At 36.2% G+C, this 19,572-nt stretch overlaps 1 protein-coding gene across 1 annotated transcript in view; it reads left to right on the plus strand.

Moving 5' to 3' along the window:
- The first annotated feature begins 2,028 nt into the window (after window positions 1–2,028).
- The window catches only part of LOC101893251 (protein sidekick-like), a 38,512-nt gene continuing 20,968 nt past the window's right edge, over window positions 2,029–19,572 (plus strand). Inside the window, exon 1 of the mRNA XM_011293350.3 lies at window positions 2,029–2,593. Within this exon, the coding sequence (XP_011291652.2) occupies window positions 2,512–2,593 (82 nt within the window). The 5' untranslated portion in view covers window positions 2,029–2,511. The remainder of the gene's footprint in view (window positions 2,594–19,572) is intronic.

The following is a 19,572-nucleotide window of genomic DNA, read 5'->3' on the forward strand; positions in this document are numbered from 1 at the left end:
TTACACGAATATAATTATTTTACCCATTGTGGGTGTGGTATCTGAAAAATGAACACTAGAACAAATTTTAATTAAGGTATTGGATTGTCCGAAGTTAGAAGAAACATCGAATAATTATTTTTAATTTTATGACACTTGACTTATTTAAAATCTTGACCGCTTGTGTGGGGAGGTATCAAAGGTCGACCCTCTATTCACATTAGATCTCGAGTTTAGTCAAACATTGGGATATACTAAGTTTGCATAGAATCGCTGAATTATTTCGAATTTTATAAGGGTTATAAGTAACCAAAATGTTGATTATTTGTAGGGAAAATACCAGAAGAAGTGATCCAAAATATTCCATATTTACACCAGCTCTTTTGTAGAGATGTGCAAACTTCGAAGACACTGTGACTTTTATTGCACATATTTATAAGAGTTATAATTATTCGAAAACGTTCCCCTTTGTGGGGGATATTCTTGATGAAGTGGTCTTATATATTCCATATTCACATTAGATCTTGTGTTGATATAAATACTGGGATTCTAATTTTCCATTTTATGACCTTCATGGTCACTCCAAAATTTGACCGATTGTGGGGGAGTGAGATATAAAAAAAATGCAACAAAGAATGAAAGCAAAAAATGTCGGAAATAGCATCAAGTTTTAAAATAAGTTCAGATTTCTTCGAATTGGTAACCTTTGACACAAATGATGGCTTTAAACGACCAATGATACCGTCACAAACTGCCCGAATGTTGCTCTGCCGTATTTTGGTCAATTCCCGGTGAAGCGCTTGCTTGAGGTGATCGACACTTTGGTATTTTTAGTGCCAACCTTGCTTTCCAATATACTCCAGACACAATAGCCCAACGGAGTGGTATCTCGAGATTTTGGCGGGCATTGTGCGCTGGAAATGAAGCGAGGAACCTCATTTTGTAACCATTCTTGGGTGCTTGTTGGAATGTCCAAGTTCTGCGGCCAAAATGTTTGCATGCCCAAGGCTTTATTACACCCTCCACGAAGGAACTCTTCAGCTCTTTTGAGTCTAGTTTCTTCGGTTGCGATGTAAGTTCTTGAACTTTTTGGAATTTCAATGGCTTTACCCCGAGCTCATTTTTCAATATTTGCTGAATGGAATATTGCGATATGTTCAGCTCACAAGACATTTTTCGGCCACTGGGAGGGCTTCGATCAAGTCGCTTCTTTTCTTTTCGAACCATTTCTGCTGATGTTGCTACTTTCTTCCGTCCACTTCCTTGACGTCAGGCTACGCTACCAGTATCACGGTAGCGAGCGGTATTTGATGGGGTGAATCGATATTATCCATTTTCTATGAAAATGTTTACTTTCTCAGGGGTAGACTGGACCTATATTGCCCATCTCCGAACTCGGTCTAAGTTTGGCAATAATATGACGATGTACTAAATTTGGATTAATTCGAAGACTCCCTTCGAAAGTTATCGTGTGTACCAGCCAGCTAGATCTCTATCATATGGCTGGGAGTATAAAATTGAAGTCTCTCTAAAACTCTCTAAAAACCCTACATTTTATTTTAACGATTTTCTGTATCTCAACATAATGCTCTTTTACTTGTTTATATTCCAACAGAGAAATGGACATCTTTAATTAGAATTTCATGCGGATCAAAAATATAGTCATTTGTCGGAATATTTTAAATTTTCTATGAATTTTATGATTTGTGATAGTAACATATTCTAGTCTGATAGCGGCAGCTCATTAAGGTTTGTCGTCTCGATTCATATATTGATATCTTAAATTCGGACCAAATTTGCCGACCAGCAACAAAACACTTAAATAAAGTTGAAAATGGGAGTTGTATTCTCTTTATCGCGCTGTTCTTGCGAATGTGCGGTACCATGTTCTTGGGCCAAAGCCAAGTCATCTTCTATCTAGAAGCGTAGGTTGTAGTTAATAACCTAATTGCATAAAATGATAAAAATATATATTATCTATTTTTTTTCTTAAAATACTTAATTTTGTCTTCCCTTTTTTTCATCGCCAACTCTTTCTTTCCAGATATATCGACTACATGGATGGAACTCACAGTCATGTCTTGACTTGATGCAGAAGGATTTGTTCCATATTGGCAAAAAGCCAACAAAATAAACAACGCATATAACTAACTAACCGACATTGTCTTTGTTTTTTCGACGATAATACCAGCAATCTCCATCTTCTTCCCTTAAACACAAAGTTCGAAAAAAAAAGACGCAAATACAGAGGAGAACAAAAAGGAGAAGTCGTGGCACCAACTAAACTCTGAACAAATATGTTTGTGTTCTATGACTTTATAAAAAAAGAAATGCCACACAACAACATTTTGCTTTATTAAACAGCAGATAACAACAACAACAACGCCGACGACGACGACGACTGGCTTTATTCGCCATCCAAACTTTATTTGTTTGTTGTGGTTGTTTTTGTTGCCGATTGCAATCTATTTTCTGAAGTGGATTCACTCTCGACCTGATGTACGACAATTTGCTGTCGACACTTTGTCATCGATGATTGAAACTATGAAAGCTGCAAACAGTCGAATAATCAATTTCGGCGGGATCTGTTTGCTGCTGCTGTCTATTATGAGTGGTAAGTTCGATTTATGCGGTGTAGACATGGTTATTATCAATAAAGTGCCACACATGGAATGGGGCCGACAAATTGAGCGATAATACTGTATTGATTTGAAATATTTGAGAAAGCTAAGATATGCAAGCATTTATGGAAGCAAGCTGTTATTTTCTTGTGACACCAGTAGAAAGATTCATTTTTTTGAGTTCAGACATCATGACACATCATCCATCGTCTTATACGATAGCTAAAAGCATTTGGGATAGTAAAATCTTAATACTCATAAAAATCTAGACTGGTTTCTTAATTATCTTGGAATTCTGTGAAAATAAAAATTATAAATTTGAGATATCTGAGATAAATGGTATTGATTATTTTATCGAAGCTATTCATACACTTGTTCATAATTATTATCCCCTGTTATTTTTTTTTTAATTTTGCTCTGCAAAATAATTTTAATAACTTTAAATCCACTCGTGTATAATGTTATAAACTATCAATTTTTCTTTGTTGGCAGTATCGGTGCGATTTTAATTAAATGTTAATAATGCCATCACAACTACAAAGTCCAGGATTAACATAAATCAAACAATGATTTATTAATGGCGCCGATACCATTCTGTATTCCACACAAGGATTCTATTTATCACTGGAATTCATAGTTGACATCATTGTAATGAAATAATTTATATGCGTACCATAGAGGGGGTTTGAAATTCGCGAGATGTTCGAATAGCAAAGGAAAATTAATGAAAGAATAGAGTAGTGTTAGTAACACTATAAAATTGTTTAAACTGGAGAGATCCCCTAGCAAATGCCAAATTTTCCGATTTGATTTTCGATGGAACATTTGGAAGATTTCAGCCGAAACAGTCAAACGAACCCACCGTGACATAAAATTTGACTTCTTAAAAGATTGCTGGCAAAACGTCTAGGTAGGCTCACTATTTGATGTAGCCATAATATAACTATATATAAAACCATTTCGGCAAAACCCAAGAGACTATACTTAGATAAATAACCAAGGTAAATTTTCACAGATTTAAAACCAACTTTCATTCAAAGATTTAGATTTTATTCTGTTTATACACCACACTGTGCTCAGGATATAATGTCGCATGCCGTTGTTTGTAACATGGAGAAGAAAGCAAGATAGACCCATACTTCCTTTTGATGATCTGCATAGAATCACACTCCCAGTCGATTTATGCATGTCCGTCCGTCTGTTCATCTATCTATGTATTTTTCTAAAGAAAGCACAGGTCGCATTTATTGTCCGATTGAAATGACTTTTTGTACAAGTCATTTGTTAGACCCTATTGAAATTGGAAATAATCCATCAAAATTTAGATATAGTTCCCATATATATCTTCGTCCGATTTGCCTTTATTGTGCACCAAACCGATTTCGATCAAATTTGGCGTAATTTTTTAAATTAGGTCGTATGTGCAAAATTTCATGTAAACCAGCCCAAATATGTAGTATGAAATTTTGAACATACGACCAAATTAAAAAAAAACTACGCCAAATTTGATCGAAATCGTTTCAGGTATAGCTATAACTTCCATATACAGGGTGGGATAAAAAAAACTGGAAAAAAGTCAAACGCCATAATTTTTCATTTTTATACCCTCCACCATACTATGGAGGGTATATTAACTTTGTCATTCCGTTTGTAACTCCTCGAAATACTCATGTCAACAAAGTGTATATATTCTTGATCAGCGTAAAATTCTAAGTCGATTTAGCCATGTCCGTCTGTCTGTCTATCTGTCCGTCTGTCTGTTGTAATCACGCTATCTTTCGAACGAATTGAGATAGAAGGCTAACATTTTGCACAGGTATTTATTTTTCCAGTAGGCAGGTTAGGTTCGTAAATGGGCCATGTAGGTCCACGTTTTCATATAGCCTCCATATAACGGTACCTCTCGATATTCGGTATTTTGATGATTTTAGCGACATTATTCACCGCATTTATTTCAACTTTGGCATTTGAAGTTCGTAATAGATACTACAGCCTATGATAGAAAAATGTCTATGCAGGTCCAGGTCTTCGTATAGCCCCTATACAACGGTACCTCCCGATATTCGGTATTTCGATGATTTTAGCGACATTATTCATAGGAATTGTTTCAAATTTGTTATTTGAGATTCGTAATGGATACTACAGCCTATGACAGAAAATTATCTGTGCAGGTCCACGTCTTCGTATAGCCCCCATATAATGATACCTCCCAAAATTCGGTATTTTGATGATTTTAGCGACATTATTCATCGGAATTGTTTCAACTTTGGTATTTGAAGTTCGAAATGGATACTACAGCCTATGACAGAAAATTATCTGTGCAGGTCTACGTCTTCGTATAGCCCCATATAACGGTAACTCCCGATATTCGTTATTTTGATGATTTTAGCGACATTATACACCGGAATTGTTTCAAATTTGGAATTTGAGATTCGTAATGGATGCTACAGCCTATGACAAAAAATTGTCTGTGCAGGTCCACGTCTTCATATAGCCCCCATATAACGATACCTCCCAAAAATTGGTATTTTGATGATTTTAGCGTTATTACTTAACGGAATTGTTTCAAATTACGTATTTAGAGTTCGTAATGGAAACTATAGCCTGTGACCCAAAATTGTCTTTGCAGGTACAGGTCTTCGTATAGGCCCCATATATCAGTACCTCCCAATAGTCGGTAGGTACAATACCCACCGAAATTTTTTGAGATGTCGTATTTGACGTTCGTAATGGATGCTATAGCCTGTGACAGAAAATTGTCTATGCTGGTCCAGGTCTTCGAACAGCTCCGATATAACGGTACCTCCCTATATATGATATTTTGATGATTTTAGCTACATTATTCACCGTTTATTTAAATTTTCGAATTTGAATATGGCAATGGCTTATGACAAACAAGGCCTATGTAGGTCCACGTCGTATAGACCCCCAACATAATGGCTATATTCGGTATTTTTAAAATTTTACCAGAAGGGCTTTATTTTTTGAAATTTTTCAAATTCGTTCCAAATGGTGGAGGGTATTCAAAGTTCGGCTTGTTTTTTTTAATATTTCGGAAATAGCATCAAATTTTAGAATAAGTTTAAGTTGGCCTTCAAACGGCCAATAAAACCGTCACACACTGCCCGAATGTTGATCTGCTGTATTTTGGCCCATTCCCGGCGAAGCGCTTGCTTGAGGTGATCGACACTTTGGAATTTTTTAGTGCCAACCTTGCTTTCCAAAATACTCCAGACACAATAGTCCAACGGAGTGGTATCCGGAGATTTTGGTGCCCATTGCGCGCTGTTAATAAAGCGAGGAACCTCATTTTGTAACCATTCTTGGGAGGCGCGTGCTGAGTGCGATGTTGCTGAGTCCTATTGGAATGTCCAAGGTCTCCGACCAAAATGTTTGCGTGCCCAAGGCTTTAATACACCCTCCAGAATATTTTCGCGATAACATTCGGCATTTATTCTGATGCCACGGTCGATTAATACTAGCGGAGAGCGACCATCGGCTATTATGGCGGCCCACACCATGGCCAGCAGTTGAGTTCTGGTGGCCAACCCAAGGTGCTTATTTTCAGCTGACCTCTTTGGCAAGTAAACACGATCATTTTGATTGTTTACAAACTGCTGGACAACGAATGTTTTCTTATCGGAGAAAACCAAATTCGGCAGTTCACCACATTCGGCCAATAGAAGCAACTCTTTAGGTCTATTGAGTCTAGTTTCTTTCTGCCCTTTTTGGAATTTCAATGGCTTTACCCCGTGCTTGTATTTCAATATTTGCCGAATGGAATATTGAGATATGTTTAGCTCACGAGCCATTTTTAGGCCACTGTGACACGGGTATCGATTAAGTCGCTTCTTTAAATTTCGAACCATTTCTGCTGATGTTGCTGTTTTCTTCCGTGCACTTCCTTGACGTCAGGCTAGGCTACTAGTATCACAGTAATGTGCGATGGTACGAGACACAAGAGATTAATTCACAATAAATTGCTGGAGTGATCTAATGGTAGCCACTTGTGGTTTTCCAGCCAATTCCATCACAAATAATTTTTTGTCTGGAAAACTCTTACCAAAATGCTTTTGTATGCTTGTTGAGCTGTCACTGGAATAATTTTAACAGCTGTCGGACTAGTGGCTTAGAAATGAGAGTCTGAAGTTGCTTGCAGTTGTTTCATTTCACCCTGTAAATTTGTTTAGAGGTATTCTTAAGATAGAAAACCCTCTTAATTTTTCAATAATTGGGATTTGAAAACAAATTGCTAAAAATAAGTTAAATATTCCTAGTCTAACATGCCCTAAAGGGTAGCTTATCCCTCTTTTAATATAAGATTTGAATACTTTATTTCTAGCTTCATTCTTTTGTAAGATTATCAATATTTAATATTTTGTTCTATTTCATACAATAACAACTTACCCATTCTATTATCGACCAAATGCAGCGGAATACAAGCACGTCATAAATGCATTAAAAATTGAATAAATTTTATATTTTATGCGGCTGCCATAATAAAGTTACTAAAATCCATTTCACAATTTCCCATAATTCATAATCTATACTTTTGCATTGTAAATAATGAATTTTGTGGTTGGCCATTATGTCCAATTCAATTCGCTGGTTTACGTTTAATTTAATTTTTGAAGTATTAAATTTATAGTTTTCAATATGGCCAAGAGATAACGACGACGACAACGACAACGGTGTTTTTGGCATTGGCTTTAGTCAGCATTTCTTTTTTTTCAGAAAATAAAAAATAAACTTCATTAAATATTTAACATTTTTTAAATAAAAAAATACTTTTGTTAATATTTTATTATCTAAAATGCGCATCATCAACATCATATCCAAGGATATTTCACTGAAGTGTATTTTCCTGCTGTGAGTCTTATTCCGGCATTCCAGGAAAATGAGTGTTCGAAAATTCCAAGCATTTTATGAACTGCATAAACTTTTCACTTCCGTTTGGCAGAAGGCGAAAAAAAACTTGCTCACTGCATCAGCAGAAGATCGCATTGTGCGAAATGTGAATTAATAATCGTTATGACACAATGAACCGATTGAATATTAATGATATTGCAGGAAGAAGTCAGCCAGCCGTAACTGGCAGTTTCAAATCAATATTAATTCAATACAATAAGGCATTTTAAGTGGCAAAGTATTGGCGATGGAATCAGTAAAAATTTAATATCTTTTTCTTAACTTTTCTATTGGACTCTGAGGTCCTAAGCAAGAAAAAATTTAACACATTTTTCGAAACTCAAGCTAAAATTGATTAGTACGACCAAAACGATATAACTTCGATTTCGAAACTAAAAACCGATTTGAACGTGAAAATCGGTTAGGATGCCTTACACCACTAAGCATATTTAGACGAGCTATCTGTACAATATTTGACGAAATATGTATATGGGAGGTAGAGTTAATTTTAATTGATTTGGTTCAACATAGGTATTTCGTCTATTTAAATAAAATAAAATATAAATCAATGAAAAAAAAACTGTAATAATGGATTATATTTAACTTGGAACTTGGCATTATGATTCGAAATTCAATCTAATTTAACATCATTTATATGAAACTAGAATAATAATATATCTACTCTAAATCGAATCAGATCTCGCCAAATTTGACTAACGTGTAGTTCACATTAAATCACTGCAAGAAATATACGGGATCTATATCCATACCTGACTTTAAGATATAGACAATCTTTACCCATAATCCATAATTTCGTACAATCGGGTTTGAAGATTGTACGAAATTATGGACTCTTCCGATAAATGATTTTCTATGGGAAAGGTATCAGAAATGCTCCATTTTAGTTAAAAAGTTGTTAAAAATATTGAAATCTAAATACAATCTGAGACATATTTCACAAGAATTGTGATTATTTGAAATTGGGACTCTTTAGTATGGCAGGTACAAGAGTACTTAGTCCGATTTTGCCGATATTTATATTAGAATATGCAAAGTTTAAACAAAATTAAGTTTCGACCTCCATGAATTATTTATTATTTTTGATACTTTCGTCGGTTTTTAGGGAGATATTGGACAGTGCTGGCCCAAAAAGTTTTTTTTCATTAGAAGGAGTAGAGAATTATTTTCAATTTTCGTATTTCCATCCAAGCTCTATACAAAATCCACAAATCCTCCTCATAGACAGTAAAAAGTCCTTCTAACAGCAGGTGAAGTCCTCTGATAGAATACTAGAAGATATTCTTAAAGTACATTAGAAGGCCTCCTCATAAAAGAAAAGAAAATAGTTTTTCAAAAGTTCCATAAAATCGTCTTGCAGGAGTTGCATATATGGAAGAATCTTCTAATACAAGAAAAAAGAACTTCTCATAGAAGACCAAAAAGTTTTCTTATAGAAGACTTGAAGATCACAAGCATTTCTCATCGAAGATCAGAAGTTCTTCTCATAGAAGACCAAAGGGTCTTCTCATAGAACACCATAATGACTTCTCGTATAAGTCCAATGGGTCTTCTCATAAAAGACCGAAAATATTCTATTAGAAGACCGAAGGGTCTTCCAATAAAAGACCAAAGGGTCTTCTTACAGAAGGCCTGAAGATCAGAAGGTGTTCCCATCGAAGATCAGAAGGTCTTCAAAGAGGAGACCAGAAGGTCTACTGATAAAAAGACAAAAATTCTTCTCATAGAAAAAAATAAGTTCTTCTCATAGAAGACCAAAGGGTCGTCTCATGGAAGACCAAAGGGGCTTTTCATAGAACACCATAATGACTTCTCGTGTAAGACCAAAGGATCTTCTCATAGAAGACCAAAAGGTCTTCTCCTAGAAGACCAAATTATCTTCCCACGGAAGACCCAAGCATCTTCTCATAGAAGACAAAGGACAAGGTGTTTATCCTCGAAGGCCAAAGGGTCTTTTCATAGAAGACAAAAGGGTCTTCTCATAGAACACCAAAAAATCTTCACATGGAAGACCAAAGAGTCTTCTCGTGGAAGACCAAAGGGTCTTCTCATGGAAGACCAAAGGGTCTTCTCATGGAAGACCAAAGCGTCTTCTCATGGAAGACCAAAGGGTCTTCTCATGGAAGACCAAAGGGTCTTCTCATGGAAGACCAAAGGGTCTTCTCATGGAAGACCAAAGGGTCTTCTCACGGAAGACCCATAGATCTTCTCATAGAACACCAATGGGTCTTCTCCTAGGACCTTCTCCTATGATCTTGTCCGAGAAGACCAAATGGTCTTCTCCTAGGGTCTTCCAATAGAAGACCAAAGGGTCTTCTCCTAGAAGGCTAAATGGTCTTCTCCAAGAAGATCAAAGGGTCTTCTCCTAGAAGACCAAAGTGTCTTCTCATGGAAGACCTAAGGATCTTCTGATAGAAGACACAGACCAAGGTGTCTTCTCATGGAAGACCCAAAGATCTTTTTATAGAAGACAAAGACCAAGGTGTCTTCTCATAGAAGGCCAAAGGGTCTTCTCATCGAAGACCAAAGGGTCTTCTCCTAGAAAACCAAAGAGTCTTTTCATGGAGGACCCAAGGATTTTCTCATCGAAGACCAAAGGGTCTTCACAAAGAAGACCAAAGGGTTTTCTCATGGAAGCCAAAGGGTCTTCTCATAGAAGACCAAAAGATGTTCTCATAGAAGACGAAAAGATGTTCTCATAGAAGACAAAAGGGTCTTCTCACAGAAGACCAAAGCATAATAAAATATCCTTGTGGCGCTATGCCAGCACTAACAATTACAAAATAGTTGTAAATAAAAATTTTCTTGAATTTTTCAATTACTTCAAATTTTAATAAAAGGAAATGAAGAAAAATTTTATTTTGTTTATTTGTGTTTACAATACTTATAATAATATAGAGTGGAACACACAAATATTGTAATCAATTTGGACATGTTCGTAGAAAAAGAATCTGATTTAATTAAACTAAAATATTTTTGAAGAATATGCATATTTATAAGAATATTGTGTCTGGTCGATCAAATGTGTGTGTCAGTTTTGTGGTTTGGATGTTAATAATTCTACAAAAGAAAATACCTAAACTGATATAGTAACATGTATGAATTTGAGAAGAATGTATGCAAATTATGGCCAAATTTTGTTTGAACAAAAAAGTAAAATATTAGAAAACAGAAAATAATAGCCAAAACATAGATATTCATGTAACAGAAACTGGATCTGATACCAACATATCAAGTTGGAGGAAAATCTGTAAGCCAAAAAAATGAAGAAGATGTTTTAACTGCAACTGACAATTGCCATTAATTAACCACATTTCAAGTGATTTTTCTCTTGTTTGAAACAAATTAAAATTGTCCATAAATTGTTCGCACACACCCACACACACACACTTCATATCCACACATCAGTTAAAACAATTGTTTTTGCGTACTAATGAATTTTCAATCAAATGTATTTTATTTATAATTATTGTATGTAATTATTTATTTAAGCCATACAATTAAATTATTGCGGCCACAATGCAGCATAAATGTTCGAATCAATTTTCAATCAACGCCATTATCGCCAACATCGTCGGTGGAGTCCCCTCTAGGATATTTAACACATTTAATTTATTTCAAACCAATCACCAGTATTCACGCTTTATTTGAATGCTAAAACAATTAGTGTGTGTTTGTATGTGTGTGTGTGTGGCAAGCTCATATTTCGTTGATCATTTGTTGTTGTGTTATTAACAAAGTTTTGAGAGTAGTTGCAATTTTTATGTTTACTTTTTTATTGAGCCATTGTATTTACCAACAAATTTGATGAGTGTGTTATAATTAAGCAATTTAAGTGATGTTTTAATAATTGGTATGCATGAGGGACGACTTAATAAATACTAGTAATAAAACCAATTAAAACTATTCCAAATTCTAAAAAAGGTCAAAAACCTAAAAATAATAATACCTTTAATAAAGAAATTGAGGTAAAGCATTTAGCCAAAAATCTAAATAAACAAGTAAAATAGTATCAGTCGGTTTTGCCGACAGATGTATACCCTCAGCCTTGAGTTACGAACGTGACAGATTTGGACTATATCGACTACTTCTTGTACTTTATATGAGGTATGTGCACCTTTTCGGAAAATGGAAATATGCGTCAGGTAACAGATACAGCGGACCGAAGTATTCCATTTTCACACTTCATCTAATACAGATAAAATACATCATCCTAGTTTGAATAGAATCGGATGATAATTTTGCATTTCATGAACTTCATGGATACTCATAATTTTGACCTTTTGTGGGGGAGGTACCAGAAGGTGTGGACCGATATATCCCATCTTCACACCAGATCTTGAGTTAGTAGAAATAATGGGACGTGTGTAATATGAAGGAACTGGATGTTTATTTCGGATTCTTTGGAATGGAATCGTGTTCAAGTGTTTTAAGAGCGTGATGAATATTCAAAATTTCGACCTTTTGTGGGGGAGGTACTTGTAAATATCAGGATTTGCAAAGTTGGAACAAAATCGGATTATCGATTCTCTTTCTGTGCAGAAAATATTTTTTTTATATATTTTATTTTTTTGAAAATCTTGATCATTTGTGTGGGAGGTACCAGAAGGAGTGGACCGATATTGTCCATCTCCGAACTCGATCTAAGTTTGACAAAAATATTACGATGTATCAAGTTTGGACCAAATCGGATACTCCCTTCAAGAGTTATCGTGCGCACCAGCCAGCCAGACAGACAGACAGACAGACAGACGGACAGACGGACATCGCTAGATCGACTCCAAATGTTCTGAAACGGATTTGGTCCAAAGAGACCTAGGGTCTAAAACCGTTATTTCGACTAGGCACGTTTTGACCGTATCAAATGATATATACCCTCTGTAGCCATATGGCTGAGGGTATAATTAGGCTAACCCAAATGCATTTTTATACCCTCAGCCATATGGCTACAGAGGGTATATATCATTTGATACGGTCAAAACGTGCCTAGTCGAAATAACGGTTTTAGACCCTAGGTCTCTTTGGACCAAATCCGTTTCAGGACATTTGGAGTCGATCTGGCGATGTCCGTCCGTCCGTCTGTCTGGCTGGCTGGTGCGCACGATAACTCTCGAAGGGAGTACCTGATTTGGTCCAAACTTTGTACATCGTAATATTTTTGTCAAACTTAGATCGAGTTCGGAGATGGGCAATATCGGTCCACTCCTTCTGGTACCTCCCCCACAAAAGGTCGAAATTTTCAAAAAAAAAAATATTTTCTGCACAGAAAGAGAAACGATGATCCGAGTTTGCTCCAACTTTGCAAATCCTAATATTTTTGTCAGTGCTAGGCCAAGTGAGAAAATGGACAATATTGGTCTACTTTATCAAGTACCTCCCCCACAAAGGGTCAAAATGTTGAATAATAACAACTCTTATAAAATGTGAAGTAAGAGTCCGATTGTATTCAAATTTCACACATCCCAATAATTTTATTAGCGTAATATCTGGTGTGAAGATGGAATACATTGGTCCACTCCTTCTGGTACCTCCCCCACAGAAGGTCGAAATTTTCAAAAAAAAAAAAAAATATATATATATATATTTTCTGCACAGAAAGAAAAAGGATGATCCGATTTTGCCCCATCTTTACAAATCCTAATATTTGTAACAGCGCAAGGTCAGGTGCAAAAATGGACAATATCGGATCACTCCATCAAGTACCTCCCCCACAAAAGGCCGACATTTGCAAACAATTTATTTTCTGCACAGAAAGAGAAAGCATGATCCGATTTTGCTCGAACTTTGCGAATCCTAATATTTGTAACAGCGCAAGGTCATGTGCGAAAATGGACTATATCGATCCACTCCATCAAGTACCTCCACCACAAACGGTAAAAATTTTGAATAATTATAACACATATAAAATGTGATGTAAGGAACCAAACGTCTTAAAATTTCACACACCCCAATATTTCTATAAACCTAAGATCTGATGTTAACCATGGAATATATCAGTCCACTCCTTCTGGTACCTCCCCCACAAAGTGTCGACATTTTGAATACACATGTGGCTCATAAAACGCCAAATTAACATCCGATTCCATTTAGACTTGGCACATCTGAGCATCACTCGGTTTTGCCGACAGATGTATACCTTCAGCTAATATTCGATTATTTAAAGATATTTTGACTTATGTTATTATTATTAAAATTGTTGACCCTCTGTGGAGTAGGTTCCGAAGGAATACACAAATATTGTCCATTTCTTATTGGTCCTAAGGAAATACGATTTAAATATTGTGGCGTGCCAGGTTTGGACTATATTGGTTACTTCCTTCACTTTACATGAGATATGTGATAATTTTTAGATGATGTTAAAATGTGCCTGAGGTATCAAATATAGTCGACCGAAGTTTTCCATATTCATACTTCATCTAATACAGATAAAACAAGTAAGCAAAGGATATAGGCGTGCGGGTCCGACCATGTGATCAACATCATTATTGGCATTTTTATGCGATTTTTTAAATTTGATTCTTTTATGCCAAGAGGGCATGCTAAAATGACAAAATTTGTCAAAATCGGTATGTACACATTGTATATATTTCGCTATATATATATCCGATATGTATACTATCGCCATCTACGTAACGGTCAGAATTGACCTGTTCGTCAATTTTTGAATTTGCCGGGATTAAAAATATTCGTGGTTTGACTTTTATTTAACACAAATATTATAGTCTATTTCACCCACTATATATTACCTGATGACCATTAAAATTGCAAGTCTTCTACCCAGCCCTAAGCTCTAGCCCCATGCTAACTTCCGCGTCGTTTGTCTGTAATCGCGAGCTGTATAGCAACTGCAAGATCATTAAATTTTTCAGTTTTTGGTCCATTTCTACCCCTAAGTATTATGCGATAATTTCCAAAAGCAATAGGCAGGACAGGGTATTTGTTTGTTTTGTGAAGAAGGAAACGAAATGTATCCATTAGCTACTTTTAAGGATAACCATAGAATTCCATTCTGAGTCGATTTATAGATGTTCGCCCATCTGCCCGTCTGCCTGTGCATGTATTTTTGTGAACAAAGTACTGCTCGCATCGTTGAATTTTTGCGTAAATCTTTTTTTTTTTGCCCAAGGACGACCCCTTTTGGAATAGGAGATTATCGGTTAGTATTAAAATATAGCTCCTATATATATGTAATAATATGTAATATTAGACCAAGTACCATAGCCGTAATATGAACCCCACAACAAGCATATTCGTAAAAAAGATATCAAATCCAGCCCAGAAATAAATTTGTACAAATTTTATCGAGATAGGTTCAAAATTATATATAGCTCCTCTATGTATCTTTATCAGATTTGAAATTTATTATGGATCAAATGTTTAATATAGGCCAATATTGAATGGATTTTGGTACATGAAACCAAATTCAGCCTGTAAGAAAGGGTGCCAAATTTGTTTATTTATTTATTATTCGATTTTTAGTTTACGTCCATCACTCCCGTAAAATGCACTCTAAAACAACGATATTTGGTGCCAGCTATCAGATACAGCTCAGAAATACCTATACTAAATTTTATATAGATCATTTCAGAATTTATATAGCTCCCACATATATTTTCAAGAAGGTCGAGAGACACAAATGCCTTCGTCACATTTAGTGGAGATCATGAAGCTCTAATAAATATTAAGTATTGAGATGAAAAAACTGCAACCAACTTCAGACTGCTGTCATGTCTAAGCCACTCGTCTAACAGCTGTTAAAGTTATTCCAGTGACAGCCCATTGTATTGTTTACAAACGTACAAAAGTATTTTGGTGAGAATTTTCCAGAAAAAAAGTTATTTGTGATGGAATTCAAACGTCATAGTGTGGTTTCTTTATATTTGGCTGGAAAACCACAAGTGGCTATTGTTAGGACACTCCAGCCTTTAAATGTGAATAAATCTTTTGTGTCTCATATCATAGCTCATTACCATGACACTGGTAGCCCGACGTCAAGGAAGTGCACGGAATAAAACAGCAGTATCAGCAGAAATGATTCGATAAGTAAAGAAGAAACTTCATCGAAACCCGCGTCGCAGTGGCCGAAAAATGGCTCGTGAGTTGGACATATCGCAATATTCTATTCGGAAAATATTGAAAAATAAGCCGGGGTAAATCCAGAGACTCAAAAGAGCTAAAGAGTTGCTTAGCTTGGCCGAAAGTGGTGAACTTCCGAATTTGGTTTTCTCCTATAAGAAAACATTCGTTGTCCAGCAGTTTGTAAACAAACAAAATGATCGTGTTTACTTACCAAAGAGGTCAGCTGAAAATATGCACCTTCGGTTGGCCACCAGAACTCAAGCGCCGGCCATGGTGATGGTGTGGGCCGCCATAACAGCCGATGGTCGCTCTCCGCTCGTATTAATCGACCGTGGCATCAGAACAAATGTCGAATATTATCTCGAAAATATTCTGGAGGGTGTATTAAAGCCTTGGTCACGCAAACATTTTGGCCGCAGGCCTTGGACATTCCAATAAGGCTTAGCACCATCGCACTCACCACGCGCCACCCTAGAATGGTTACAAAATGAGGTTTCAGGCTTCATTTCCAGCGCACAAAGGCCACCAAAATCCCGGATACCAATCCGTTGGACTATTGCATCTTGAGTATTTTGGAAGGCAAGGTTGGCTCTAAAAAATGCCAAAGTGTAGATCACCTCAACCAAGCGCTTCGCCGGGAATGGGTCAAAATACCGCAGCGCAACATTCGGGCAGCGTGTGACGGTTTCATTGGCCGATTGAAGGCCATAATTCGTGTCAAAGGTAACCAATTCGAACAAATTTAAACTTATTCTAAAATTTGAAGCTATTTCCAACATTTTTTGCTTTCATTCAATAAAATTTTAAAAAATGTAAAAATTATGGCGGTTGACTTTTTGCAGTTTTTTATCTCACCCTGTACTACCTAGTTAATGGAAAATATACAAAATAGTGGATCTTAATTGTAAATGTTGTCATAAAGATAAATGTCCTCGAAATAAAAACCTTAAATAAACATCAAATTATGGTTCATTCGGCCGGAAATTTTGGCAGAAACGTCGAAACTGATGAATTTCAGATGTGGACAATACCTCAATGGATGATAGTTACCCTTTTTCAATGCCAATCATCTGTGCATGTCTTAAATATGTATCATAAATATTGCGACTTTCTCTGCGATTCCAACGGACAACGTGAACCACGTTAGCTAGTACACATATAAATTATCTAATTTTTATGTAAAAATCAACATCTAAGTCACATTTACAAAGAGTATAGCGGAATATAAAACACGAAGAAAAGAAACACAAAATTCATTTGTATTTTATCAGTTAACCTTCCGGGATTAGAACTGAAGCAACCTGCTATGAAAAGTGCATTACTTAATTTCCATCCCCCGGAACTTTTCAATTTCTTAGAAAAAACTCAATTTTCCACCCCGCTGTTATCAAAGAAAAAATACATAACATCATTTGGTAAGCTAGATAGAAGGAAAACAACATCACCTATGAAAATAAATGCATATTTAATTTCATGCCAACGAGAGGAGGAAACAAAGAAAACTACAAATTGTCTTTCCTTCATCGACTAAATATAAATTTCAAAGGTTACAAAATTTGCATTTGTTTACATATGTCGGAATTAACCTTTTGCCATAAAACGCTCCCTCAATTACTATATTATCAGGACACATACACGAGTGCGCACGCACACAAAGAACTGCACAAACGTAAGCACACAAGCACACAAGCACCCACACACTCTAACACATGTCATATGTAGCTTATATATTCAAATACGTGTTGTTTCTTCGGCGGCAAGAGATCAGACGATCAACTGTGTTACTTTATTACCAGAAAATGGATGCGATGGTTCGGGGGAGGTGAGGGGAGACTCTTTGGTGCAATTTTTCTGCAGCTGTTTTCGGTGGAAAAAAGAATAAATGCAAATGCAATGCAAATAGAAAGAATACACGACCAACATCGACCCATCTATCTCAACGTGGCAAACAACAGCTCTCACCATAGCTGCGATATCAGCACCAGCTCCACTCCGCCATTGCCATCGCCACATGCAAATAGTCTTTGCGACGAGTTGTAAAATGTTTCGACAATAAACATCCCCATTTGCATTTGTAAAGTATGAATGACGGCTTTTTCGCTCGTTTCCAAAATTCAATATCTCTGTGTTCGTATGCATGTATGCAAATATGTATCTTGGTGAGGTGTGGTGTGGGATGTGTGTGTGTGCGTTGGTGTTTGGCGAAGATGCATGTATTCATGCTTTATGTGCACAGTTAATGACAATCATAGTGGGGGGATAGTTCACAATGATAGGGGAAACTAAAAAAGGGGATAAAGTAAAATGATAGAACTAGCATCGTGTGGCTTTAACCGAACTCGAATGACTTAGTTGTTATTATTCGGGAAAGGCTAAAGATAGTTCGAAAATTGGCGATTAGAGAATGAGACCTACAGATCTTCTAAAGGAATATTTATAGATTTAAAGATTTTCTATGAGTAGATCTGTTGAATAAGTCAAAGATCTTGCTAGAAGAGAGTGGTTCTTACAAAAATATATTGGCAGCTGATGTATAGTTGGACTCATTTGCCGAATGAAATCTAATTATTATACCCTACAACACTATGTGTTGGGGGCATTATAAGTTTGATTGAGCCAAAAGTTATGTAACACCTCAAAATATTGGTCCTCCACATAGGAACCTATATATGGATCTTCCTATCTCGCCAAGCTGATTCGATCTAGCTACGTATGTCCATCCGTCCGTCTGTTTGTCTGCCCATGTTAATTTATAATCAACCTACAGGTCGTAATTATGGCCCAATCCTCACGAAATTGAAAATGTGGGGTTAGGGTCAGAGTAGAACCCTATTGTTTTTGGAGATTATTGCGAAATATTTAGGGATTGAAATGGACCAAACCCAGAAAATTCTCTATAGCAACTGCGGAAGTCGACGCAGAAATTTACATGGAATTATAGTTTAGGACTGGACAGAAGCCTACCAATTTGGGTGGTCATCGGGCAATATTTAGCGGGTAAAATAGACCCGAACTTTTATGTAAGAAAATACGAAAATTTGCACTAAACTGCGAATAGTTTTAGTCCCAGCCAAAATCACAAATATATTAAAAGGGCACTTCTGACCATTAAAGTGATGCTAATAGCCAAGAAATTAGATACATAGCAAAATAGGTACACTATACAGGGTAAGATAAAAAACTGGAATAAAGTCAAACGCCATTTTTACATTTTTTTTAATTTTTTTGAATGACAGCAAAAAATGTTGGAAATAGCATCAAATTCTAGAATAAGTTTAGATTTTCTCGAATTGGACCTTTGGCACAAGTTATTGCCTCCAAGCGGTCACACGCTGCCGAGTGCTGCTCTGCGTTATTTTGACCCATTCCCGACGAAGCGCTTGCTTGAGGTGATCGACGCTTTGGTATTTGTTAGTGCCAACCTTGCTTTCCAAAATACTCCAGACACAATAGTCCTACGGATTGGTATCCGGTGCTTTTGGTAGCTATTGTGGGCTGGAAATGAATCGAGGAACCTCATTTTGTAACCATTCTTGGGTGGCGCGTGCTGAGTCCTGTTGGAATGTCCAAGGTCTGCGGCTAAAAAGTTTGCGTGCCCAAGGCTTTAATACACCCTCCAGAATATTTTCGCGATAATATTCGGACAAGCTGCTTAGAAATGATTGCAGTTTTTTCATATCACCCTGTATATGTAAAAGAAATATATCTTAGTTATTCCGCTTATATGCCAAGAGCCGCTGATTTTCACAATTCTCATCAAATCGGGATGGTTTCTTGTCAGAAGACGATAAGATCTACGAAAATCGCCAAAATATGCCAATAAAAAGTGACTGTTTCTGCTGCATATTTTAATTTTTGTCATATTTACATGCGATTTTTTCAATTAACTTACAATTTTGAATTGCTTATTTTCAAAATTTTTCTACACCCCGCAGCACAATTGTCACCTGATCCTCAAGAAATTTTG

The sequence above is a fragment of the Musca domestica genome, unplaced genomic scaffold (genome assembly GCF_030504385.1).
Source record: "Musca domestica strain aabys unplaced genomic scaffold, Musca_domestica.polishedcontigs.V.1.1 204, whole genome shotgun sequence".
Classification (NCBI taxonomy): Eukaryota; Metazoa; Arthropoda; class Insecta; order Diptera; family Muscidae; genus Musca; species Musca domestica.